This window comes from Channa argus, chromosome 3, assembly GCF_033026475.1.
Source record: "Channa argus isolate prfri chromosome 3, Channa argus male v1.0, whole genome shotgun sequence".
NCBI lineage: Eukaryota > Metazoa > Chordata > Actinopteri > Anabantiformes > Channidae > Channa > Channa argus.
This window is the reverse complement of record NC_090199.1, coordinates 25,508,101-25,535,528: the sequence shown is the minus strand read 5'-3', so window position 1 is coordinate 25,535,528 and position 27,428 is coordinate 25,508,101. Positions and strand designations below refer to the sequence as shown.

The 27,428-nt window shown below is 41.8% G+C and overlaps 1 protein-coding gene across 1 annotated transcript in view; it reads left to right on the top strand.

Annotated features, from left to right (window-relative positions):
• The window catches only part of maml3 (mastermind-like transcriptional coactivator 3), a 103,663-nt gene extending 78,951 nt beyond the window's left edge, over positions 1–24,712 (top strand). Inside the window, exons 4-6 of the mRNA XM_067498259.1 lie at positions 16,922–17,182; positions 18,910–18,988; positions 20,529–24,712. Of these exons, the coding sequence (XP_067354360.1) occupies positions 16,922–17,182; positions 18,910–18,988; positions 20,529–21,637 (1,449 nt within the window). The 3' untranslated portion in view covers positions 21,638–24,712. The remainder of the gene's footprint in view (positions 1–16,921; positions 17,183–18,909; positions 18,989–20,528) is intronic.
• The last annotated feature ends 2,716 nt before the right edge of the window (positions 24,713–27,428 follow it).

Below are 27,428 nucleotides of genomic sequence, written 5' to 3'. Positions count from 1 at the left end.
CCCCCCTCGTCTTTTCCTCTAACTGTTTGAGGTCTAAATCCCTCCATATTCACCAACTTAACCCCTGTCTTTTATTTCACCCCCTTCTCGTGCTTGGATCTACCAGTAACCATTAGCTGCAGCGTGAGTGTGTGTGTGTGTGTGTGTGTGTGAGAGAGAGAGAGAGAGAGAGAGAGAGAGAGAGAGAGAGAGAGATCATAAACTAATGCTTTTGTCGAGTGCCACGTTCCTGGCACATGGCATCCCTCACTGCCAGAGTAAAACGCAGCAACTGCAAATGAATCCTGGGGATTGGTTAAAACACACATACACACACACACACACTTTATTTTTACATCAGTCTTTCTCTTTTTCTCTCATACAGACACACATAAACATAAAGCAAACATCTACACATTGTTGCTATATAGTAAACATAATTGTTGCCAAAATCTCCTGAACCCTTTTCCTGAAACAACACATTCACCGTAGGACGCGCTGATTTTTAGCATGTGTGTTCACATACTAAATACTGGGACATCTACTAAAACAATTGTGCTTTTTCTAAATGTTATCTCTCTGTGCAAGTGCTGTTATGATGTGATGTGATGCTTTGCCCAAACAGCAATATTCCAATCATAGTTTAGCATCTGTCAGTTGGCATGGCAGATCTGTTGGGCTTTGGATCTCACAGCATGCACAAGTGTTGTGCACGGGATTGTAGTAGTAATATTAGTTTTTAAAGTCATATTGTTCTTATTGCCCTCTTATGAAGAAGAGCCATCACACTGCTTTTTATTAATCCGACAGCATCTGACCAATGTCGCTTTCAAGTCTAAATGAGTACTCTGGTCCTGTTTCCATAAAGGCTTAGATGGCAATCTCACTAGGTCAGACCTGCTAACATTTACTGTATGTGTCACTTTTTTTACCAGAAAAAAGTGTAGAACTTAGGCCAGACTGAATAGCCTGACCATAATCACTTCAGGTAACTTCAGGTGTGTAGTAGAAATTGAAGGTAGAAACCCAACAAATATTTAGGTTGGTTTCTAAAGTCACAATGAATGGGAATAGCTGCAACTTGTTGTTGGAAAAAGATGTAGAGAGAAATGTCAAGATACAGCAGCCACAGCAGATGGTCTGAAAAGATGAGGGAAGAATGACCAACTCTATTTGACACAAAATAATGTTATAAAGCATCCCTCAATCTGTTCATTGAGATGTGTTTGTCAGACATATTTTCTTACATTTTCTTCTAATTTATAATTCCAAACTCTGTGGGCATGGACAGTGCAATCAAAGGCTTTGCCAGTCTAAAACAAATATATTGTTGTTAGCATTAAAAAAAGTTTAATCTTTGTGATCAGATTATTTAGAGCACTTAACTAAAATAACTAAAACCAAAACTGAAACTTAAATGACCTTTCACATATTGCTAATATTGTAATCATATTGTGATTCTCTGTGATGGTTGTGGGTCTAAATAAATTGTGACAAACGTTCACATAAATGTGACATGTTCAGTGTCTAAATTACCGAAACCTGTCACGTTAATAAATTGATGAAGGCAGCAATTTGACTAATCCCATGTCCCATGAAAAGGGCTTAAGAACTTATTATTATAAGTTTTTTGTTAAAAAGAAGAATTGTATTCTTCTTCTTCATTCTTGTTTTTGGTGCTAATGTAAAAAATGGAAACCACAATCGATACCCTTTTGAAGGCTTTAGATAAATATAGAGAGAACATTAAAAAGTGAGAAGGAGACGGCGTTTTCAGCCACCGTAACTAGCTACATTTAACCAAAATGTGAAGTTGTCATTTCAGTTAGCAAGAGAGGCACAGTTCATAATCAAGAACCACTTATTTAAAAAATTACTAGCACTTAAAAGTGGAGTCGTGGCTTGGCTGTTTAGAATAATGTCCGTACATGAGAAGAAAACACAATGCTCAATTAATGCACATTTTTGTGTTTAAAAATCAAACTTTGTTCACGACAGGCTATTAAATGTGACCTATTTCTATGAACTAACGCTCGTCATACTTACTACACAAACACCCTGTTTCTTTTCTAAGCAGCAGTTATTAAACTGCAGTGAGTGTTTAAAGATGACTCCCCCTCATTGACATGCCAATATATGCATTATCTGCAGTGGTAAGAAACTAAATGAGGCTTTTTAATTGTTAGTTTATGTAAAAGCTGCTTAATGCATGGATAAACAGACATCACAAGTTTGTCTCCTGGGGTTTGCTCTGCTTTCTTCTTCTCTCTCTATCACTGATGGAGTGGTTTCAGATAACTCCAGACCCACATCACTGCCACCTCCTCACCCCTCCCTTCTCTTCATCCATCCGTCTCTGCTCATCTGTCTTTCCTCCCCCTGCCGCCTACCTCCATGTCTCCCCTTCTCTCTTTTCCTTCCCACCTCGCCTTCCCTCAATCTTTCCCTCCTTCTCGTTCTCCTCCAGTCCCTCCCACCCGGGCCATCAGGGTAGTGTGAATCCTTTGGTAAACGTCTGGTGCCTCGCAGAGCTTGTCAGTAAAGCCAGAGCTAATTAGCAGAATCACAGAATAATTAGTTTTTCTTCTTGTCGTTTAATTCCCACCACCACCCATCACCTCATCCCTTTCCTCCCACTCCGCCTTAGTTTTTCTCCTGTCATCCGTCAGCGCCATCACTGAGCTGTAGGAAGTTTCTGCATTCTTCCACCTTGTATCTCTGTAAATATCTCACTTTGTCTTGATTCCTTTCTCTTCATCTCCCTCTTGAGTCTCTTGAGCCATCTCTCTCCTTCTACTCTCTGTCTCTTTCGACATCTCACAGTGCCTGTTTCCCCTCTACATCTGTCTCCTCTCTCCCCGTGGATTGTTTTCCCACCCACACCTTTTTCTCTATTGAGGTTTCTCCTGCCGTTGTTGACTTAAACACATGGTCGAGCTTGTTTTCTCACTCTGTGCCTTCCTCCCACTCTGCTCCCATCTTCCCCTCCCTGTTTTCTCTTCTCTCCCCCTGTTCGGCTCACTGTCGTTTGTCCCTATAGCCGGTGTTTGTCTTCACATCTATTTTTCCCTCAAGTTTGACCGACTGTCCACTCCTTCATAAAACAATTTCCCCTGTATACTCCCCCTCCCCTTGGCGCTTCTCTTCATCTCCTCAGGGGAACTGTTTGCTCCCTTTCTTTATCAACAGCTTTCCTTCCATCTCTCTACATGTCACTTCTCTGCCCACCCTTCACTCAGCTCTCTCCTCCACTCTTAACCACTCCTCGAATCCTCTTGTTTCGTGGAAACGCTAAGGTGGCAGGAGGAAGGGTCTGTAGTCTCAAGGAAGTTAATTGGCATTTACAGCTCAGTTTTGTGTGGACAGCACTCCGGTTTAGTCCAGCTTGGCAGCCTCATCACCCAGAGCCCCACACAGTTGAGTTAGACTAAACCTTACTGCATGTTTGTTATTATCTACACCGGTAGACTTTTATAAATGTACTGGACAGTCTTTGAGGATGAAATCTGTCTTCACATTTTGTTACTTTGTGCTGTGTTCTTCCTTAGCAACGAATTCTAGGGTCAAAGTCCATAGGGATGAACCCACGGAGAATCATTACCCACCTACATTTTCCCCAGTTGTACAAAGTCAGTTAGCGTCTCAGTATTAAAGGACCTCTTATCTAGTACCAAAGAAAGTGAACTACTAGCAGGTCAGTGCAGTTCAGCAGTGAAAGGTGCTAAAGAGCCAAATATTTCCCTCAAGACCTGGTAGAGACCAAAAACAAAGCTAAAAGGAGAATGTACAGATACATGGCCATGACCAAGTGCTTGTTTACAAGTGCCACTTTTTATGACTGCTAAAAAATGTAGTCCACTCCAGAGCTCACACAGACAACACCCAACATCTATGTGTCCTACTCACAATTACTCACAAACCCTCAAGCTATACCAGTGAAATTTAAACACAAATTCTCCTGCTTCTGAGCAACTAGCTAGCTAATAACTCACCTTGCAGAAAGGGAGTTACAATGCAGCAAATTTTTGACAAATGTTTCACAGAATGAAAAACCACAGCATTTTAAGGTTGTTATTTAGGTAAATGTAATTATTGGGTCAGACTTGGTATTGGCAGACACCCAGTAATAATGATATGATACATTATACTTTATTGCTCCAATGGGGGGGATCTTTCCTGAGCTGATGCATCTGCAATGTATTATTAAGACATAAGGGAACCATAAAATACTTAAAACTGCTTCAAAGATACATACAAGTATTGTACATCTTACCATATGTGAGTGTAACTTAAAACCAACATTGTAATGAAACATAAAATAGGTGTAGCTTTCAGGTATAAACCTAACACATTTCACCACATGGCAACAGAATCAACGGCATTGAGTAATCTATCTATGACCTAAGTGCCCTTTAGGGTTTAACATTGAAAGTCATACTGTAAACCTTAGTATTTAACATAATAATTGTGGACTTGGATTGGGATAAGGACCAAAACAAGTTAATCAGGACATCCCTACAATTAGGTAGGGATAAGAATAAGAAATATTAAATTCAGACTTTCCACTGGTGGTACAGTGATTGAGATGATTGTCACTGCAGCTAAAATGCTTCATTAACTGGGCAGAGTCCTGCTATTTATATGAATTAACCTTTATAAAATCTAAAATATTATACTAGCAATCAAAGTCTGGTATCATAAAGTGAATGCTGTTGGTTTCGGTGCTGAACGAGAATGAGCCAGCGCTTTAGCCTGTCAGCCAGGGCAAGTGTGACAGGTATGCCCTGACAAGTCGATCAATAATTCCAATAGCAGAGTATGGAAAACCTCTTCAGCCACAGTAGTGGTACTACTACTGTAGCATGTTGTTTGAAAATGCTCCACCACAGAGCGAGAGAGAGAGAAACATAATGAATACCATTTTCAAAAGTGAGTGAAATGTATTAGCTGTTGGCATGTTCTACATACACACACACTACCTGCACTTGCACACTGTACACACACACAATCACATATCCCTTTTGTTCTCTCTACCACTGTAACCCTCTCTCTGTCTGTCTCTTTCTCTCTGTGTCCATCTGTTCTGCTGAGTCGTGTGATCAGGAGAGGGTCTATACATCACCTCTCCATCCTCCCTTGGGACAGAGCAGTGGAGGAGGGTAGAAAAGGAAGGGGATCGAGCCGGTGTGCTCTCTCCCCTCCTCTCTCCCGTTCAGTTTTTCACTCACACACGTACACATATTCTCACTCTAACTCTCTCTCTCTCTCTCTCTCTCTCTCTCTCTCTCTCTCTCTCTCTCTCTCTCTCTCTCTCTCTCCCCCACGCTAGCAGCAGCTGTTAGCAATGACTGCAAACTGTTTTTCCTGTCCCTATTTGTGGTACACTACTGATTGCAAGATCCTTTCTCTCTTGTGTTTATGTGGAAGCACAGTCCCGTCTATGTCTGCCTCTGTCTGTGTAGTGGCATTAGCGATTTAGCTGCATTAGGATGAGCCTGCAACCAACACTTAGTTTAATGGAATTTCCATTTTCTACTTTTGGAGAACATGGTGTTATCTGACAAACAGATCGACACACACTCAGCGAGAGTCACATAGACAGAGCGAGAGAGAGAGAGAGACACAAAACTTGCACGCTAAAGAGACAGAGAAAGTGAGAGATGAGAAGAGCAATAGATAGGAACAGAGTGTGTGATTGATGAAGGGAGGGGACTCACCAAATCCCTGAAATAGAGAGAATTTAGAGAAAGACACAGTAATGCACCGAATGTGGGAGGGTGGGAGGCAGACACAGAGAGAGAGATGAGTAGAATGCAATAATGTGATAAAGCAGCTGAGGAATGGAGGTTTTTCTACACTCTGACGCTTTTAGTCCCATTTCTACTTTTTACGGCAGATTTCATCATATTACCAAAGGCCATTTTGGCTCTATTGTGGATAATAGGCTGCGGTGGAATTATTGGAGATGCTGGCTTAGATAATGGTCATCCTCTCTCTCTCTCTCTCTCGCTCTCTCTCTCTGTGTCTCCGTATCTTTCGGCCTTGCTCTTTCTCCCCTGCGTTAGAGAAAAAAGAGGTGAGGCAGAGAAAGTAAAGGAGGGAGGAGAAAGATTAATGGCATACAAAGATGGGCAGAGTCCGGGGCGATGGAGATAGCTGAAGGTGCAGCGCGTAGAAATGTGTGAGACAAAGGAAAGTAAGGAAAGGCTGTGCTCTGTAGATAGTGTTTGTGTGCGTGCTCAGGCTGGTTTTTGAATGTTTGCTTCTAATACAATAAGTGGATAAGAAAATTGGATTTGTGTATCATTATATCCATTCTCCAGAGCAAAAACGCCAGCCAGAATTCACAGCAGATGTATTCCTGAAGGCTTACGGTTGGTTGAAAACACAACCATAGGTTCCTGGAGCCGATCGTGTACACAACAGTACCTGCGACTTTGAGCGTTAGCAATTAGTTGGTTTGTTTCGAAGCATCTAATTTGGCAGGGAGAGTCATTTTTCAAAATAAAAAGTCAAACATTTGATGGTTCCAAATGATCTATTGTTAGATTTTTCTGCTTTTCTCTGTCTTTCTTTATAAAGAACTGCAGATTAATTGATTATGAACGCAGCTATTAGTTAAACCTCTGTCTGTGTGCAGTCAAACATTAGGTCAAATAGAGATTTGCTGAGTGAATTGATTGACCAGCTGTAGATTAATCATTTATTTGTTGTTTTGTTTTGTTTATTCTCTGCAGCCACTGCTTCTGAGAATCGGCATATAGTCTACAATATTTTATAATGCATTATTGAAAAGAATTATGACTTAGTCTAAATATGTCTGTGAGCCTGTAAGTAGCAGCTGTAGACAGTATAGTGTATATAAGCCCACAGCAGCACTACATTATCTTGCTGGAATATAGTAAGATAGAGGGAAAGATGGAGAGTAGTTAGAGGGGTGGAGAAATCAAGATGGTGGGAGGGCAAAGAGGATGGAAGAGGACGGGAGTCAGATGATGTGAGGAAGGGAGGGGAATGCTTGAAGAAACCTGGGATGAGAGAGATGGAGAGGTTGAGGAGAAATGGCAAAGGGAAAAAGGGAAGAGATGAGGAGTCTATTGCCCTGAGACTACGGCAGAGAGAGAAAAAGAGTGAAAAGCAAGAGAGAGAGCAAAAGAGTGATAGCCTTACAGCAACACCTAATGGCTTCTCTGGAGAGAAGGAAAGGGAGGTAGCACAGAGGAGGAGAAGACATAAAGAGGGGGCTATGACAGAGGCAGAGATAGATTTAGAGAGGTAGATGGTTGGAGAGAAACAAAGAGAGGTGGAGGTTACACAGCCGTTCAGTAAATATGGACTCTAAGAAAACTGGAAGAGAGTGAAAAACGGTAAATGAGGGGGGGATGACGTAGCAGAACGATAGCCACCGACACGAGGACAGATCCAGACGTTAAATTAGCACCAGAAAGAATACAGATGGATAAGCCAGGACGCAGAAAAACAAATGTGAAACAGAGAGGAAAAACAAATGAAAGCGCGGGTGAAGTGGGAGAAAAGATGAGCTGCTGGGCAAGGAGAGGAAGGTTCAGCCCTTGAGGTGAATAAAGGAAGGAATGAGGGGAAGATGGATGTAGTGGAATGGTGGACAGAGAGAAAAGAGCGGAACGACGGCATGTGGCAGTCTAGACTAGGAACTAGATAGAGGCATCTTAAACCAGACAGAAAATTAAAGATAGAAATGTAGATGACAAGGAAGAACTAAATTAATGATATAAGTAAGAGAAGGAGGAATAGTTTGAATGAGAGCAAAAGGAATGGCAGCGTATGGTAAGACAGTGAAGGAGGAAATTGAAGAGGAGGCTGTTGGATGGATGAAAGGGCAGTTTACTGTCATAACGGGAAGGAGGGAGGGCGGTAAATAGAGATGGGAGCATGGACGGATGTGTGGAAGCTCTCTTTACCTCCGTTAACAGCCGTGTAATAGCACTGATCACAGATGTGAATAATTCAAAGCCTCTAGTTGGGAATTCTCTCTGGTAAGAGACGACATAATCTCGCATTCACACACATCACTCCCTCTGTGCATTGCTACTTCTAGCTATAAGATTTGTATATTACCCCCAGTACACATATGTAGTACATATGTGCACATATGCACAGTAGTAATACAGGGATTTTTGATTTAAAAGTGCACAAGACAAGAGAGAGTGACACACTGTAGAGAGAAAAAGAGAAGAGCAGTCCACCTGCTGTGCCTGTAGTTGTCACTCAGATGTACCATTTTCAGCCGCCATGATTAGATTACACAGAAACAACCTCTCACTCTCACACACACATACACACACACACACTAGCAGACATGCACATATGCACATATGCATCACACATTCTCAGACACAGCCTCTCAACTCTTTCCCGTGTGCAAGTGTCTGCACATGTGTCTTTAAAGTCTCCATGGCGACCGTTTCCAGGGTGATTTACCGTAGCACCTGGTCCCTCTCAGGGTGGTACACTCGTCTGCTTGCCACAATCACTCCCCAGCCACCAATGATCTCATCCCTTTGCTCCGCTTGCATGCCCTCCTCCTCTCCGTCCTCCTGGATTGTTGTCATGAATATGATTTATTCCTGTCTTCTGTCTTCTCTGCGCTTCTCATATTCTTCTGTCTCTGACCGTTTATCCACCTCAATAATGATATTCATTAGAGCAAAAGTGTATTTCTTTTTAAGAGGGACTTGTAATCTGCTTAACAATAAACACAGGGTTGATATTTGTCCTATCACAGGGATTAGATTAAATGTCGACACAATGAATCATCCTATAATAATTATTTAAAACAGTAATTTCTCAAGTAGAATTGTAAATATATGTAAGTGCCACCTTATTAAATGTCCCACTTTAATAAGTTGGATTTAGCTGGGTTTAAGTCACTCTCTGAATGTGTCTGTATAAAGCCTCCAGTGTCATTCTACAGGTGTCAAATGACCACTGGCTGCAGGAATGAAATCAGTCCTGTTGGTACTGCATTTTATATCATGCTCAAGAATAACATGTACTTTCAATAGAGAAAGTGAGGCTATGACACACAGTGGTGATCTATGTGCTCTGTTTACTTGTGCCTGCTACAGTAGTTAGAACGGGTACAAAAAGTTGCCTAAATTGTTTAAGTTTGATAGAGATGGGAAGAGATGACAAGGAAAGTAAAGGGACCCTACTTGGAGTGATTAGTAGCTTTCATGCAAGCGAAATTACACGGCAACCGCTCAGCAAGTCATCACAGCATTCAGCCCAATCTGATACCAACAGCAGCAGTCCTCTAGCAACCTACTTCACTCACTGACCACTTCATTAGGTACACCTGTACAATTTAATGCAATCCAGTACAGCAGCTCTGCCATGAATTCTAACAAGGTTATAATTTCCCAGTTGTTAATTTGAAAGTGTCAGAAAGGTGATAATGCCATAATATGTTTGTTATTGAGTCATAGTGGGTTGTAGAGTATTGCTGGATTGCATTATGTTACTGCAAGAGGTGGTTCTGATGTTATCTTTGACTTTTATCATGCTAACATTTGTTTATTGGCATTTTCCTAGATATTTGGTTGGGAAAAAAAAAAAACATTAAAATTAACAAATTTTATGACATGATGAAGGTGCTACAATAAAGGCTCAAGGAATCACCAGCCTGTACAGGATCAGGAATGTCTGTAAAAAAAAAACAGACTGACCCAAAACGTAATTTAAATTATGTGAAGCATTGGAGTATGACAGCAGCAAAACTGTTTTTCACAGCCCAGACAGATTGTAGGTCAGCTGGTGGTTTGAAGCTCTATGTTTTCTTTGCACTTTAGTAGGAGGCGGATAGCAGAATTTTCACCATCCAGGCAGGTGAAGTTTTCAGCCAGATGTATCTGGTGCAGACAGCTTTCAACATGTGTATATATAAGAAACCGATACCACACAACTAGAGAATCAGTGGCTCTGAGTTCTTGTTGTTCTCTGTACTTTAATGTCAAGCAGCTCCAAATATCTGTGATGAACTTTGGGACCAAAATGGCACAGTTTTTGCAGCATCAAGTTTTTACTGTTTCATTACCCCATTTCCAAGCCATATGGACTGACTTTGAGTATGGCATCAAGTAAAAGCTTAAGAGTGATAAGAGTTCGAACAAAAAAATCTATAAACAAGTAACAGATTTGGTTTTAAGTGGTGGTGACTAGAGGAGTTGACCCTCATCTTTGTAACTCCAACTTACACCTCTGGACTGTATCTTATATGCTGTACTAGATACAATTTTGAGTAAAGTTTTCCCCGAATCCTTGATTTGTTTTGTTAAATGACTCCAAATATGGCACAGTGGAAATACCCTTCAATTAAATTCAGTTTATTTATATGGCACCAAATCACAACTATCATCATCACAAGGCGCTTAGCATGTTATGGTCAAGACCTTGCAGAATTTTAAAGAAAGACTCAACAAATAACCAAACATGAGTCAACAGTGGAGAGGTAAAACTCCCTATAACAGAAAAAACATTGCTGTTATAATTGACTGAGGTATTATTCAAACCGTCCCCAAACCTTAGCCAAAATAATGTATATTCTGCTAGTTATATAAGACGTTGATATTCCGAGCTCTCAGTCAAAGTTTGCACAGAATTAAGAGCAAAACTGTCTGGTTTTACCAGGTTATGATGGAGGTCTGGAACCAAGAAACACTTTGAAGCACAACTCTTAAAAGGGATCATCCAAAAAGAGGTCTGTCAGTGTCTTATCAGTTGTTGTCCTGCTCTTTCACACAACAGCATCTTGTTGGTCACTTTTAGTGTAGGTGGGCTGTAGAGGTGAAAAGGTTAGAGTTCTGCCTTAATTGGGAGCAGAAGGTAGAAACTAAAGAGATGTGCATAGTCTCTGTGAAATAACCTGTACAATTTCTGGAATTTATGCTGCTTCCTTAGGTGTTGGAGACTGGGTAAAGCAGTTGTGAAGTCAGCACATAGAAACCAATACAACTGAGTGTGTAGGCTGGGAAACCTGTCAGTCATGGCAGCCACAAGCTATAACATCCTATTAATGGAACAGTGAATTAAACTGGAGGCAGATTCTCTGTGATATTTATATGCATGTGAACAGACCTGCATGCACAAAGTAGTACAATCATTTAGGCATTAGTACAAGATAAGCTATCTAGTCAAATCTAAATATGTATATCTTATCTCTAAGTCTAAAACTCATAAATGAATCAGAGTTTTGTTTGGTAAATTTTAATTTAAGGATTTTAATGCTAAACTACTGCAAATGAGCGTGAACTGACAGGCTCTGTTCTGTCTGTGGGTGGCATCCTGCAGGTGCAGAGGAATCCCTTGGTTAAGCACAATGCTTCCAAACAGTGTTCATGCTGCAGGGATTCATTTACCTTAATTGATCACTCCTGCATGCCTACATGCATTTCATAGTTGTTCAGTGTGATATCAGGTTGGTTTGGCTATGGTTAAAGGATTCAAAGAAAACCTGTTAATTCAGTGTGTTGTTTGCAGTAAGGCGATGTGTGTATTTCACTTTGACACTGCCCCTTAAATATATATATATTGTGTGTGTGTGTAGTTGGAGAACAATCCGAAATAGGCCAGTTAGGGTTTATAGCAAAGATGTCACAGATTAAACAGACCTCTGTGGGGAGCAAGACTTCTCTCTAGCAGTTTAAATATAACTCTCTTCTGGGAGAAACTGTGTAAGAGTGTGTGTTTGAGAGGGTGGGGTTAAGGTAGGTGGATGTGTTCTATACATGAAAAACTTGTAGCTAAACTACTGGCTCCATACTTGTGTGTGTGTGTGTGTGTGTGTGTGTGTGTGTGTGTCTGTGTGTGTGTGTGTGTGTGTGTGTGTCAAAGTGATGTCTTCTTTACCTTTGGCACTGTGGGGATAGTTTAATACTGTGAGGTCTGGCTCCACCATCTGCTCAGGGTTTGTGTGCATGTATGTGCATGTGCATGTGCATGTGGATCAGTCAGCAGGTGCTGAATAATACTTTAGTTTTAACCTCTGATAAACAACATTCTTGTTTTTTTTCCTTTTCATTTGTAAAATTTCTACAACTTTACATTGTCTACATTAAGTAAAATTAAGTGGGAACAGTTGTTTACATCTGCAGCACATTGTTCTTTCTTGCTATATGGTGACTTACCTTACTAATGGGAGCACGTTTATAATTTTCAAACCTTTGGTCCAGTTTGTAAACTTGATCTGTTTATTCTTCAATTTGGTTTCTTTTCACAAAGGGATCAAAGGTAATAAAAATGCATCACAGCAAGTCATAAGAGAATAGTTTCCTCCACTCATTGGTAAATTATTCAGGAGTGGAAATAAGCACAGGAAGAAAGGAATATTCCTATGAGTGAATAATTGCTTGCCATATCGAAAAACTACATTTTTCATTTGCCTATTTGGGTAATAAATGAAGCGAAACTCTGTCAACAGAATGCTGAATCCACTTCACAGTTGTCTCACAGTTTTTGAAAAGGAGATTTAACCAGCCGTTTAGCAAACCCGCTGACTTGGGGCCGAATTGAGGTAGGATCACATTGTCTTGTCTAAACCCTCCACAGTGCAGTTGCACGTGCTGCGTTCAGACCTGCCCAAATGAACTGCATCTAGTGGGAAAACCAAACAAAAAAACTAATAACAAATGGCCTTTTCAGATTATAACCACCTATCTTTTATTTAAAAGTTGGCAATGTCTAACATGTTTGATAAAACATGGCTCAGTCCAGAGACAAAATAGTCCTAATTCCTGGCACATGAACAGATAAAGCAGCTGACTGTCCATAATCACTATTTACAGACTCTTCAGTTTACTTAACTGGATATATAGCCAGACTTCAGATCATGTATTTTAATAGCGTTAGTAACAAAGCTAAACTTGCTTTTTTGTCTTACATTTTGACACATGAGCGTGTCCACAAACCCTGTATGTAGAATGTCCTGTGTGGGGTATCAAAAGGAGGACCACTTAGCCCTACCAACTCCCCATCTTTACCCTCTGAGCTACAGTATCTCAATAAAAGTCCTTGGGAGAACTTACTACAATGAGGAGCAGGATGATGGTGAAGGTGCAGCTTTAGGATACTTAATTTTACTATGGCTCTTAAGGCTGCACATACTCACACAATCCAGTGCAGATTAAATGTTTCCCTTTCATGCTGATGTAGGTTGTATACTGGATCAGGACTTGCTTCCTAGTCAGGATGTTGCATAATGATCTCATTTGTCATTTAACAAAAATATTGTCATGTTTTTAATTCCTAAATACAAATGTGAGGATTTCATGCATTTCATATGTCATTGTATATTTGGAGGTTTTGCTGTTTGCACTCCTGCACGCAGAATGCATATCTCAACAGGCAGGTCAAACTCAGTACCAGCAGCCTGCAGTACCGGTAAGCAAGAAGATGTCCCAGTACATAAAATAGAGCCTTACCAGCCCGTATGGAGCAAAGGTTATTAGGTAAATAATGCCACAGGAATGCTTGTCTATAAGGTGATGAATGGATCAATGTACAAGGTCATCCAGTGTGAAACTCAAGGGCATTCAGACACTGATAAGTCCTGGCTGTGGAAAAGAACAAACCTGTGACCTTCAAGGTCGCCACACTAACAAGAACCACAGGTTCAACACACCATGCATCGGTACCATTAACCACCAGCTGCTGCAGCATCCAGCTTTACTGCTTATCTGCATGCAGAAGCAGAAAGTAATGTGGGGAGATGCAGTTCCTGTTCACTTTCTCACTATAATTTCAGCCGAGTCTAATGAAGCATCTCCTCATCCTTTTCTCCCTTACTCCGTTTTCTCTCTTTTACTGCTACACTCTCCTCCTCACACTCCTTCCCTTCTCTTACACAAGAGGGTGACAGATGTGAGCCGCTCTAGAGAGAACACAGGCAGCCAGTGCTCTGCTGCCAAGGCACCGCTTGTGTTTCACTTGATGCTTTCATGCAGGAGCTGTAAGGCTTCGTGTAGTGGTGTAGTAGTCCGTGTTTGTCTCTGGTTTTCAACTGTGGGTGCATGTATTTAACTGCGCATATGTGCGTAATTTCATAGCAGTGAGTCCGGCCTGTAATCTTACTGCTGCATGGTCACCATGGGAGCAGGTGACTTCATCCCTGCTGTACTGGTGTGTCCAGATACACCTTTAAAGAACATCCCCTTGTCTCTTTCACTTACAAACATGCACACACACACACACACACACACAGTTCCGCTCACTTCACATGTAATGTAATAATCTGGGCGCTCCATGCCTCTTAACTCAATAAAGCTGACAGCCGCTACCACACACACACACACACACACCCTGTAGAACAACCTGTGATACTGTCACCTCTGCTTTCATTTTTTTCTCTTCTACCATTTTCCTTGCTCGTGTCATTTTCACAGTAGCTGTTGCAGTCTCAGACTCCGAACTGTTGTTTTTGAGGCTAGTAGCTAACCACTGCCTCTCATTAGCTGCTCACCCTACCCTCCTGAACAGCATGGAGTTTGGGGACTGACTCGACACTGTCCAAGTTGCCTTGGTGGAGAGAGAGATAGACAGAGGCAAAGACTGAGAGTTGGGTCAGCACAGCTAAAAGAGATGCTCTTTGTTACATTATTTAACTAGATCCATGAGATAGGACAGAGAGAATGGAGGATGGACCTATGAATAGGCAAAGAACAGGTTGAAGAAAGTGGTAGAGTAATTGAGAATCTTTGCATTCAGACTGTTCGTGCAGGACTTATTCGGGTCCTGCCTGGCGTTGCGGAGAGTGACCAGGCGCGGCGTCCATAACCGCTCCTCCGAGCGCCATCTGCTACTTTGCCACAGCAACTGTTGCCAGGGTACCTGCTCTACCCCCCCCCCCCCACCCCAACCCCCCACCCTTTTTTGGCTCATCTCCTCCTCGCTTCCTCTTGTTTTTTTCTCTCCAAACAAGATCTGCTCTGCTTTTCTTCCCGGCCTGCTCTTGTGCCTTCCTCCTTTCTTCACACATGCTCTTTTCTGCTCCTGTCAATTAATTTCATTAGCTTTTTCATTCTAAAAAGGATACCTGCTATACCTTTATACAAAACTACTAACAACATAGAATACTCAGCGTACTGCTAATTAGCCGGCTGTGTTTTTATCTTTTTCCCCTCGTGTTTTTCTTTTTTGGGTGTTTTTATTTAACACCACAGTGGTTATACACACTTTTCCATCATTTCTTCAGCTAGCTGCTGTTTTTCCCCTGCTGCCACTTCTCCCTTTGCAACACACACACAAACACAGACACACACCCACACCACCTCCACCAAAATCTTTAATGCTCTGAGCCTTTTCCTTTCCTCTCTCCTTTGTAATCTACCTCTCTTCCATTCCTCCTTTCCCTGGCAATTATGTGGACACGACTTAGGGCCCCTTGTCTACAGAGAGAGAGAGAAAGAACCAGTGAACGAGTAGAAAAAGGAGTTTGGTGGGGTGTTTAGAGAGAAGAAAAGAGGTAGGGTAAGGGGGGAGAGATCGTAGATCAGAACCATCATGATTGAGCCATCTGCTGAGAGAGAAGGCCAGTGACACACACACAGACACACACACACACACACACACACACACACACATACGGTTAAAGATCACCACTGCCACCCGTTGGTCACTTCCTGCCACTTCGCCTCTCCTTCCCCTCTCCATTCCTCTCTTGCATCGTCCGACTTCCCTGCTGCCATCCAGCAAGAACATGTCAACCGGAGATGAGACACGTAGCTCTGATCATTGATCAGTCTGGCTGTCTAGTGAGCCAGTCTTAAGCAGCCGATTCTGTTTGCTCCACAGGGTGTTTTTGCACTCTAATATATGTGGTTTATCTCCACCTAACTCCTTTCTAAGAAGAGCAGAGCCTCAACACAGATTATGAGGCTTTGGGTCTTTCAAAACATATTGAGCATAGTGGTGTGTTACAGGCTCCAGCCAACACTACAGTTTGCTACTGTAATCCTGTTTTTGCTGTTTCATTCTTGCCCTGCAGTTAAATGTGATTTGTCGTACACAGTCTGTTCCTCTGTGTGTGGCTGTGTAGTATTTTTTTGTGCAAACAGTCTTTGCTTTTTTTTCTCCTTCAGGCCTTCCCCCCCTCTTATTACTGGCAGTCTTAAACGATGTCCACTCTTATTCAGCTGTCTAACATTTAATAGATTCATAAATGCTCTCCACCCATTGGCCAAAGTAGGCCTTTTCATCCTATTAGTGATTAGCATATGGTTGAGTGGAGAAGGAAGTGCTCTTTATATGGTAATGAAGAGATAATGTATGCAGCGAGAACCAACCAATGCCCCGTTGGGAGGACTCAGGGTGGCCTGACGTGCTAAATCTTGAGGCTCTCCTCTCTTTATTTATAGTTTTTCACTCTGATTCATAGACACTTGGACCTTATCTTTGCAAGCTAGTATTATGCAACAAAATGTTTGGCTGCTGTGTTACATACCTAAAACAGACTGTGTAAAGGCTTCACTGTAGATTTACAATGTTTGGAGTCTAATGAATATGTTCTTTATATATCTGGTGAAATCATCTGGTATTTACTTGTTATAAAGAGGGTTTGCATATTTTGGCATGTTTTGTTAGATGCTGATAATGATATTATAACTTTTAGTTTTAGTTTTTAAAGTAGACTTTGCAGTTTTCATGTATGTATGATCATATATGGTTATCGGGCATCTAGCAACTCAGGAGTTGTGGCTAACAAGCTGTAATGTAAAGCTGTTACCTTTGAAAATATGCAGGCTAGCTTTTCTCCGAGTTTATGCTAAGCTTAACTAATTGTATGCTAGGTATTCAACGGACCAATCACAACGATATCAATCAATACAGGATCCTTTTTTAATTTGAGAACAATTTAGTTTGTGCTTAACAGTCCATTTGACCGAGTGTTCCCTCATCCTATCATGTGCAGGAACAAGGTGTGGTGGGAATGTCAAGACCACCGGGCGCCATCCCTCCTCCTCACCCAGCTGGGGGCGTGGCCTCGGGAGTTGGCCCCAATCAGGGGTCCGGTCCACCTCCAGGCTACGTGGGGAACCAGCAGCAGGCAGCAATGATGAAGCAGATGATGGCAATGGAGCAGGAGAAGAGGGTGCACATGCACATGATGGAGCAGCAGAAACAGCAGCTCTTCAGAGAACAGAGACAACAGCAGCAGCTACTGGCTGAACAGGTGAGGATTTATACGTCAGCATATAAATAGCATTAGCGCATAGCATAAAGTTAGTGTCTGTGTGGTGATTAAAAAACAGGAAGGCCTGTGTGATTTATCTGTCATGCAATAAATGATAATGTGTGTGGGTTATTTGTTTAGACATACCTGTAGATTTGTGCATGTCTGCTGTTCTAACAAGAGAAGCTCATCCTCTCCTCTTCATTACTGTTGTCTGGTCGCATGTATAATTACCCCCAACCAGCCCCCTCTTCACTGCTTCCTTTTCATCTGTTGTGTGTGTGTGTGTTCGTGCGTGTTTGTGTGTGCACACGTGTATGTGTGTCTTTGCCACATGCCGCCTGCTGTGATAATGTGGTGTTTTCTTTTTATTTTTCTCTCTGTGAGGGAATCAAGTGTTAAAGAGTTGTGAACTTTGAAGTCACCACCCACTATGATGGTTTTAATTGGATCTGCAAAAACATACACAGACTCACAAACATAGGTGTCTGAAAGGAAACACATCCTGCTGGGGTTTAGTGTACGTTGTTAACTGGATATCATATTTCTGTTTAAATGAGCAACGCCTTCTCCTGTTGAGGCACAGATTCACAAACTGCTTTTGATACTGCCTAATAATGATTTTTTAAAAAGTTGTTGCGTTTCATTGTAGGTGGAGAGCATCATGCAAATAATGTACTAATTCTGCTACACAAAGGCATTTGTCAGTTTCACCTCAGCTATACCAAAACACCAAAAACGTGTGCTCTACTTAAACATTTGCCTGAGACTGTTCCACAACATCTGTCAACCTCTAACTACCTGTACCGTGGAAACCTCTGAAAAAGATATGTCTATCCTTGACTGTACCAACATCTGTCTACTTATCCAAACATCTGACTTCCATTCCAAATATCCATCTTACTTCAACATGGGCAAACATTTGTCTTACTCCTACTGTACCAATCATATTCTTACTTCTGCTGTACAACTATATATCTATTCTCTACATCTGTCTCACCGATTCTGTACGTGCATCTATCCCTGCTCTGCTCTACATGTTGACAACTTTGAATATACCAACATCTGTCTACTCTAGCAAACTGTCTCTGTCTTACCCAAACTGTACCAAAATTCTGTCGTACTTCCCTTGTGCCAACATCTGTCTCGCCACAACTACATACCCATCTAACATTGAATGTACCAAATGTCTCTCTGATCTTTGTCTATTCTGCTAAATATTTGTCAAACTGAAAAGCTAAAACAAAAAAGTCTGTGATTATGAAGCTGCATTTTTCCATTTGTAATGAATATGACTCAGATAATTACAAATTCATATCACCACCACTCACAAATTCATCAGTCTAACAAGGTTTTGAGGAACAAAAATTCCATCTTGATGTACGTGTTGTTATATTGTAGGTAGCACTGGTGTGCAAGTCCCTCCATGCAGACTATCTGATGCATGATTTTCATGCTAAGTGACTTTCACATTGTGCCCATTCTATACTTTATATTCAAGTTTACCATCGCTATTGACTGACAGACAATAGACTCGCGGGCATTAAATGCCTGTAGTGCAGCCTTCTTTTCAGTTTGCCTTTTGTAAAACTTTTTAAATCTGTAAATTAATCAGTTTGGTGTAACAATCTTACATTCAGAAATGAGCATGTTTTTTTATCATACCAATTCCTGAATTTATGACAGATTCCATACTTAACAATTTGTCAATGTGTATGTCTGTGTAGCTCCAGCAGCAGCAGCATCTCCCCAGACAGATGGGCCAGGGCCAAAGGAATCCATACCCCCAAGTCAATCAGTACCAAGGTAAAACTCAAAAAACACATGCGTTCATTTCTGTGCAAGTGTATGCAAAGAGCATTTACTCATACCAAGCCAAGAATTTACCACAATCCTTAAGTATTTTAATTATGACCACATTAGAAAATAGCAGTGTTTGGTGAATTGGTATGTAGTTTTTTGCAAGGTGTCCAAATTGTTAAGGAAAGCAGGCGTATACTCATACATGCATACTTGATCTGCAGCAAGTATTGTATATACTGTATGGTAGAGTGCCAAGACATTTAGACATTTAACAGATTTTACAGTTTACTCTCTGCCGTATGACAGATTAACACACCAACACACAAATGTGTATGTAAACAGCATACAACACCCTGCAACCAAACCTTGTCCTCTCTGTCTGTCTCTGTCAGATACATCAGTTGGTGCTAAGATGCTCTTCAGCCTGTTTCTGTCTTTCTCCCCTCACTCTCTCTCTCTCACTTGCTCTCTCTGGGAAAAAAAAAAATAGAATATTCCTGCTCTGCCTGTTACCAAGGCAACTTGTCTGTCCTGGATCCCCCAGAGTTCCGGTGAAGTCAAAGAGATGGATGAGAGGAGGGAAGTGGGAGAGGGGTGGTGCTGGCGGAGGGGGGAGGGGGGGCAGCTAGAGGAATAGGTAGATGGTCTAGTTGGTGGAAGGGAGAGGCTGGGAAGAAAGACAGAGACAGAGGGATGAGTGGGTGAGACGAGCGAATGATGGAGAGATGAAGATAATACAGAGAGGGAGGAGGAGAGTCAAGTCAAAACCCATTTTTAGATTCTGTCTACAAGTCTAGGACATAATGTGGAGAGAAAGAGGCTTCAGCATGAAACTCTGGCCTAGAAATCTACCTGTTAAGTTCAGACACCCTGCAGCGCATCTGATTTGAATGCAGTGTTTGTGCTATCACCTGCAATCAGAGCATAATAGAGTTATTGCTTTTTCTTATATTTCGCATAAATATGTAAAGTCATACAAGGAATAACTGTGGCTGTTTATCAGTATCACATTTACCTCCAGCTGCTGGCAGTACCTGCTTACTTACCAGTCTGGAGTGTGTGATCCTCTTCATTCTCACTCCTCTGTTACACTTCCAGTCCAACCTGTGAGGTGACGGATTAGTGGAATGATGTCAGAAGTGGTTTATTAGAGGATTTAGAGGCAATTCCATGCTAGCAGACCCCCTCAGCTCTGACACTACCGAGTCTGTAATAGGAAAATGTGGGGAAGTAGTTTTAGCCTTTTAGTGTGGTTCGTTTTCTTTCACTGTGGTGGGATTTAGACGAAATTTGGAGAGAAGCATTCATTTCCAGAGTAAACAGGTTGTCACAGAACATATATCTTTCCCTCGACAGCAATTTATTAGATCAGTCTTATGCACTATTTGGTGATTTAAGTGGATCTAGTATACAGGTTCCATTGCTCTTTTACAAAGGTGCAGGTCCTTGGTGAATTCTCTCCCCCATATGACTCTTAATTGTTTTTCTTCACTGCAGCACAATTTTGTCTTTGGTTTTAAGTCTGCTGTTTTTTCTCTCTCAGGTCCTCCTCAGGATTTGGCATCCAGGAGCCAGACTCTCCAAAACATTCGGGCTGCCCGCCTCCTACAACAGCAGCAGAACCAGCAGCAAATGGTCCAGATGAGTTCTGTTCAGGGGCAGGCAGGCTCTGTGGGACCCCAAACCGACATGGGCCTATCTTATGGCAGCCAGGGGTCTAACCAGGGTTCCCTGTACGGGCTCAACCCCTCTATGAGCCAAATGATCCACCAGCAGCAGCACCAGAGCCAAAGCGTCCAAGCTTCCATGGGTCTTACACCGCAGCACAACCCTGCGGGGGGGCCACCCCGGCAGGCAGGTGCAGGTCCTGGGGTTGCAGGTATGCCTGCAGGCCCCGGAGGTGGTGGAGCTGGAGGTTATGGGGGACAAGGAATGTTAATGAACGCCATGACCCAGCAACCCCTCAAAGGCCCACCTAATGCCAAAGCCCAGGCACAGAGACTGCAAAGCATGCTGGGAGGAGGAGGCGGAGGGGGAATGGCGGCAGGTAGCTGGCCGCAACAGCAGGGACAGAGTCTGCAGGCCATGGGTGGAGGAGTTGGAAGGACTACAGGAGGGGGTGGAGGAGACATGGTGGGGTTCGGCTCAGCCCAGGGTTACGGGATGCAGCCTGGTCAACCCCCACGTATGGCCAAGCAACACTTTCAGGGCCCAGGACAGGGAATGAACCAGGGGATGAACCAAGGGATGGACCCCAGGGTGGGCAACCCAGCAGCAAGTATGGGCGGCCCTATGATGGGGCCTCATATGGGAGGTCAGCCAAGGACCAACCAGCCCCGCCCTATGGTCATGAACCAAGGAATGAACCAAGGGGTGATGGGCCAGGGGATGACTGGAATGGGGGGTTTTGGGCCGGGCCCAGGGGGTCCAGGAATAGGAGCAGGGGGAGGGGCAGGTGGACCCTACGGACCTGGGGGAGTTGGTGTGGGAGGTCAGCCTCAGGGCTACCAGAGGACAGCCAATCAGGACATGTCATCCTATGGATATGGGGGCGGGCCCTCAGGTGGAGGAGCCTTTGGATTGGGTGATGGCTCAGGGCCAGAGCTAGACTCAGCCGATGGTTGGATGGAGGAGTTTTTCCAAAACCAATAGCCACCGGGGAACCTGGAGCAGAGTTTTTACTGGATGAACTAAACATAGTGTTGGACAAATTTTAACAGCTGAGAAAGTACAACAGAAGAGTTGAAACCATGTTGACTGGCATGTTTTTGTTTTGTAAAACATGAATAAGGTTATAAATGAGTTCTTGTGTTATGTTCTCTGTGTGTGTGGGTGTGTGTGTGTGTGAGAGAGAGAGAGAGAGAGAGATGGAGAGATCTATCCTTAAGTCTCGTGCATAATAATGAAAAACCAATATAGAGATTAAGAGGTGTGTTTCATTAGTTTCCCTTTTTCTTCATCGAATGAATTTTTCTCATGTTCCAGTGTTTGAAAGCGAGCCCCATATACACGCAGCGGCTTTGAGCCCAAGCTTTAGTATTGGCTGATTGAACACTGCAGACTGATGAAGGGGAAGGAAGACTTGTTCTCAAGATGGCAATTTATTTGTGTTTGTGCCACCCAGCTCAGTGCTTCAGATCTCTCAACTATGTGAGGAGCTGAAGGGAGTGGAAAGCACTCTCAACACTCCCATTTCCTCTCTTAGATTTGTGCCCCCCATACACTCTCACACACACACACACACACACACACACACACACACACACACACACACACACACACACGCGCGCCACAGAAATCTGTCTCTCTCACTCTGTTCTCTTCACTTGATCTCTCCCTCTCTCATCCTCCTCCCTTCTCTCCAGAATCGTTTCCTTGCTCTCAACACTCCTTTCTCTGTTTAAATTGTGAACATCACAGCAGAACAAATGGTGTTCCTTTATTGTGCCACACAAGCGCACTCTGCCCTCTAGTGCTTTTGCTAGGCAACCGACCTCGGTGCTGTTTTTCAGGGGTTTTAATTTCCCGTGTGAGTGGTTGTGGATGACGAGTATGCATGTAAAAGAAAACAGTGAAAAGTGTAGAAACAGCGAGAGAACAGGCAGCTAAAGCACGCACTTGGATTCAAAACTTACACACACACACACCTGCGTATGTATGTATTTATGCGTATATACACATACATACATGTGTGTACGTATATACGTATATATACATACATATATATTTATATGTATACACACACATATATAAATTATAGACACATATAAATTATAACAAAGCAACAAACAGATAAACAAGCATCAGCCCGGGAGGATGAGCGGATGTGTGAGAGGCAGCTACCAGAGCTAATATTACATTAAACTTTCTGCCTGTGTGACACCACATCGCATGCATCAGGCTGACACGAAGCAAAACGATCGCTGGGCAATGAATGTACTCAAGCACCACAAGTGACTTCTTTTTAAGGACATAAAAAAACAGCTCATCGAAAGCCCACCCACATCTCTCTAACATTGATGCTGGTTGTGTCTTTGTCAATTAAAATGAAAAAAAAAGTTTAAATTAGTCTTCTTTTAGTTTGTGTTGTCTTTTGTAAATCTTGTTTCTCCTCCCGTTGCCGCGGAGCCTTTCCCTCTGTTGTGACACAGCTACTTGTCAATCACCATAGCCCTGCATTACATTGTGGCTTCTAATGTACCGCAGCTTATAAAACATTCTCGCTCCAAACTAGAACGTACTTCTGCTATACTGTAACACTACTGTGAAGAAATACAAGTTGTCCCTTTGCAGCTTTTTATTAGGAAACCAAACCTCTGCTCCAGTCTCGATTTGTTTTACAGCGATTACAGGAACGTCAGACAGCTGCTCGGACTGACAACACTTAGCATTACAACAACCAGTGCTTCCGCTGAAAACAGTGTCTCCCTTTCTCTGAGTAAATTGTAGGCTTTACTCCGCGGCTTTGGCTAATCATGAGCAAGCTGTCCACTCTTTAAACCTGATGTTTGAGTAATAAATATGTGTCGAATAGGTTTTAATACTGTAGCTGTTGATATGATAACACCTTACAGTTAAAAGATGAATGAAAGTGTGTCTGTACGTGCATCACTTTGTATTTAGCTCATCAGTGAAACTTTGGAGGATGATGCTGTAATAAACAAACCAAAAAGCCTTCTTCTCTGTTAAAGAACTCCCTGCCATCAATGCATTTGTTCTTATGGTTGTTAGTGTTGTATAATCCAACCCTTTAAATACATACTTTAACCACCATGCTCATTGTGCTGTAAGGGTTGCTGCAATTGGTAGCATTCACCAAGGAGGTTTTGTACTTTGGTTATTATTATGTTAGGGCAACAGAAGTCCTTCGTGTCACTGTGTGGAGACTAAAGCTCAAAGGCAGGCAAAATGTTTGGGGTTATAGCGGTTTTATCAGCGGGAGATCATTTGAGGCTTCCTTGTGCAGGAAACATAGTGCAGTGCCCTACACCTCATGCTTCCAAATCTAACCAATCCAGTACCAATCCAGTCATCCAGGCCGGCTCAAATATAATTCCTGAGTGTTGGACAAGTGAATCGGGGGCAGTGTGTACAGTTACATTATTCAAACTGTAGGCAGAAAGGTAGAGAAACACTTCTGCGATAGTGTTAAGGTCACAGCCCTTGTGAACCTTTTGCCTTCTTCATGAGTGTTCATTGTTTGAAATCCCTTCAGTGAGAGAAAGCAAGCTTCCTCCAAATATTATGTACCGGGACCAAGTCTGTAGACAACATTTTATCAGAAACTGTTGTTGTTGATGTTCCTTGGTTTGTTTGTTTGTTTGTTTGTTTTTTTACTGGTGCTCACATATATGTGATTATGAGAAAAATTATATAAAAGATAATGGCTATTTGTAAATATGTTTTTACAGGTTTAAATACACAGATAATAGTCTCTACTCTGTAAAGAATTTACTGTTGGATAAAATGGAGAAGTATTTTTATTTTGAAGTCTTTTGGTTTCACCTTTAACCCATCTGAGCTATGCCATTGCACTTCAGACAATGTCTTACTACTAATTTTTATTGTAAACCTCCTCTCTTTTTTTGGATTTTTTAATTTGTTTTTTCTAGTTTGAGATTTGTTCTTAAGCAGTGCTTATTTCTTTTTATCCTGTACAGAATTCTGAAATGTTAACAAAAGAGAAATACAAGAGACTTTTTTTTTTTTTTTTTTTTTGGTTTGTTTTTCAAAAAGATACAATAAAGAGAGAATGTTCTCGCTGATCATAATAAATGAACATTTTGGTTCAGTGAATTCATTTGCTACAGCAGTTATTAATCCATGACACGGAACAAAATATAGCAAAGGTTAAGTAAACATACAAGTGAAAAATAATACTAATAACAAAATATGAATAACTACTTAAAAGTTTATTAAACAAACAAGCAAATACTAACAATGTTAAAATGCCTTCTGGTGCTTAAAAGTTTTTAGACTTTCATTTATCCCCCACCAAATTTTGATGTTAAAGAACAACTTCCTCTCATTTACCTGCAGTTGAAAGTGAGTTATGAAAATATAAACATAGTGTGTAAGAAATTTTAAGTATCAGCAACTAAACAATTCTTCAGCATGTTGGATAAAATGCGTGAGCCTTGAGATTTTAATACAGCTCTGCTTTCGCACAATAAAGGACGTCTTACAACAAAAGTTTAGTTAAACGTAGAGCTGGTGGAAAACCCCTCTCCACACAACGTCTTCTCTTGAATGTGTTCTGAGACAGATTGCACTGGTTTATTTGTAACAAAAGGAAGAGGCACCTAGTTGCAGACAAAGTTGCTTTAAAGTTAGTTTGCCTTTACCTGCAAAGAATCGTTCATCTGGTGCTTGACTTCCACTTGCACATGAGGGATTTTCCTGCTGGCTGTACACAAACGCTCCCAATCAGACTTTACACAGATTAAAGTAAATTAAAGTAACTTCAGATTTACAAGTCTTGTCTACAGTTTTATGGACATCTCCTTCTGGCCCTACCCGTGGGCCATTTCTATACTGGGACAAACATTAGAAGGAAAGCAGAGTGGTGGCGCTGTATCCACTTCTCTCTATACATATATTTGTTTTCTGCGCTGTGCTGAACCAACACAAACCCTGCAACTACCAGTGCTCTGGACATGTTTGCACACACTCATCTCATTAACATGGACTAAAGACTAAACGTAAATATAATGAACAAAAAGAAAAATTACATAATGTATAGCTAAAACGAGCTGGTAATTAAAGAAATGTATCAATTGTCGAGTAGTTTCAGTCATGTCTGTGGCTCCATGCAACACCATGGGCGTATATACAACAACACTGATACTTACCCTGGTAGCTGACAAGCAGTAATTTCATTTCATTTTAGGGTCATAAAATTGACAAAGACAAATGCACACACATTCATTTAGCGCCTAAAACCAGACTGACTAACTGCTGGAGTAATGTTTTGTCTAACAGACCTGATTTGCATAATTAGACTTGCATATGCTAAAGAGCAGAGCCTTAATTCTGTCTGGCAGTAATAGTGACGATGAATCATGGGCTCCCTGTTGGTGTCAGCAGACAGACCGACAGGCAGACCACACGCAGCGCCGCTGTTGTGTTATAATTCATCTTTTTTACAGTCCATCTCTTTAAAAGTCACACCTCCTCATCCTGTGTCCGCCACGCCCCTTTTCTTCATCTGTCCTCCTCATCGTGGCCACCTTCCTCTACCTCCCCTCATATTTCTGTGGCATCTTTCCTTTCCCATCTCCCTAGCTGCCTTGTTTCTCCTCTGCTCTCTACCCCCCACCCACCATCACACATGCACACATATCCTCCCTATTCTCTCCCATCTGACATTGATAAATGGAGACTTACAGAGATGACAACATCATTACTCATGTTCAGTAGCGACACCACCTAAGACAGAGAAAAACGAGTGGAAGAGGGAGGATGAAGGACAGGACAGGAGGAAGACTGGGAGTGATGGAGGGGAGAGGAAGTGGAGGAGAGAGGGTGTAGTTGGAGATGTTTGCACCAATCCAACCCCCCCAGTACACACCTTAACAAACCCAAAGAGCGTGATGTCGAGGTGTTCCTCCGTGCTGCGAAAAACTAGAACAACTGTTGATAGTAGCAGCAGCCTGGCAGATTGAAATGCATTGGTTCCCTACACAAATCCAATCAGACTAGAATAGCTGCAGGGCTGTAAGAAACAATTTTCTTTATCACTAAATCTACTGCTCTTTTCAATTAATCATGTGTTGTATAAAATGTCAGAAATAATGCCAATGCCGATCACATAGTACCAAAGTTTCTAGGAATTTCTTCCAGCAGACAAAAAAAAACTAAAATAAAGATCATTACGGTATTTTGAGACAGTAGTAAGTTTTTGTATTTTTACTTGATGCATTATGTTTTCAAAGTTAGAGCTCAGTTTGGCCCACTTTTCTGTTAAGCTTTCGATAGAATATTGAAATGGAAATATTGAAATTAACTTGTTTACATGCTTGCAGCTCTGAGGTGATACCACAGATACAGGTACAACTGTGCTGTGGTACAACCTGGCGGCTCAATGAGTAGAGCAGCAGGATGGAATAAGAAGTTGCGGGATAGAATCTGATGCAGCGCTGCCATGAATTCTACTTTTATAAGGTAGTTATTTCCCATTTTTAATTTGGAACATTCAAGAAGGGTTATGATTCTACCATGTGTTTATTAGTGAGCTCATAGTGGGTGGTGTCGTCGTAATGGAGTGCATTACAAGAAGAGGTTATTACAAGAGTGGTTCTAATGTTTTGGTCATCGTATTTAAAAGAATGAGTGGGATCATTCTACGCAGAGTATTACATATAGAACTACATGATACAGTAGTATATAGTATGTTATGTAGTATTTTACTAAAAAACATATCTGGTTGTTTAGCTACTAACAG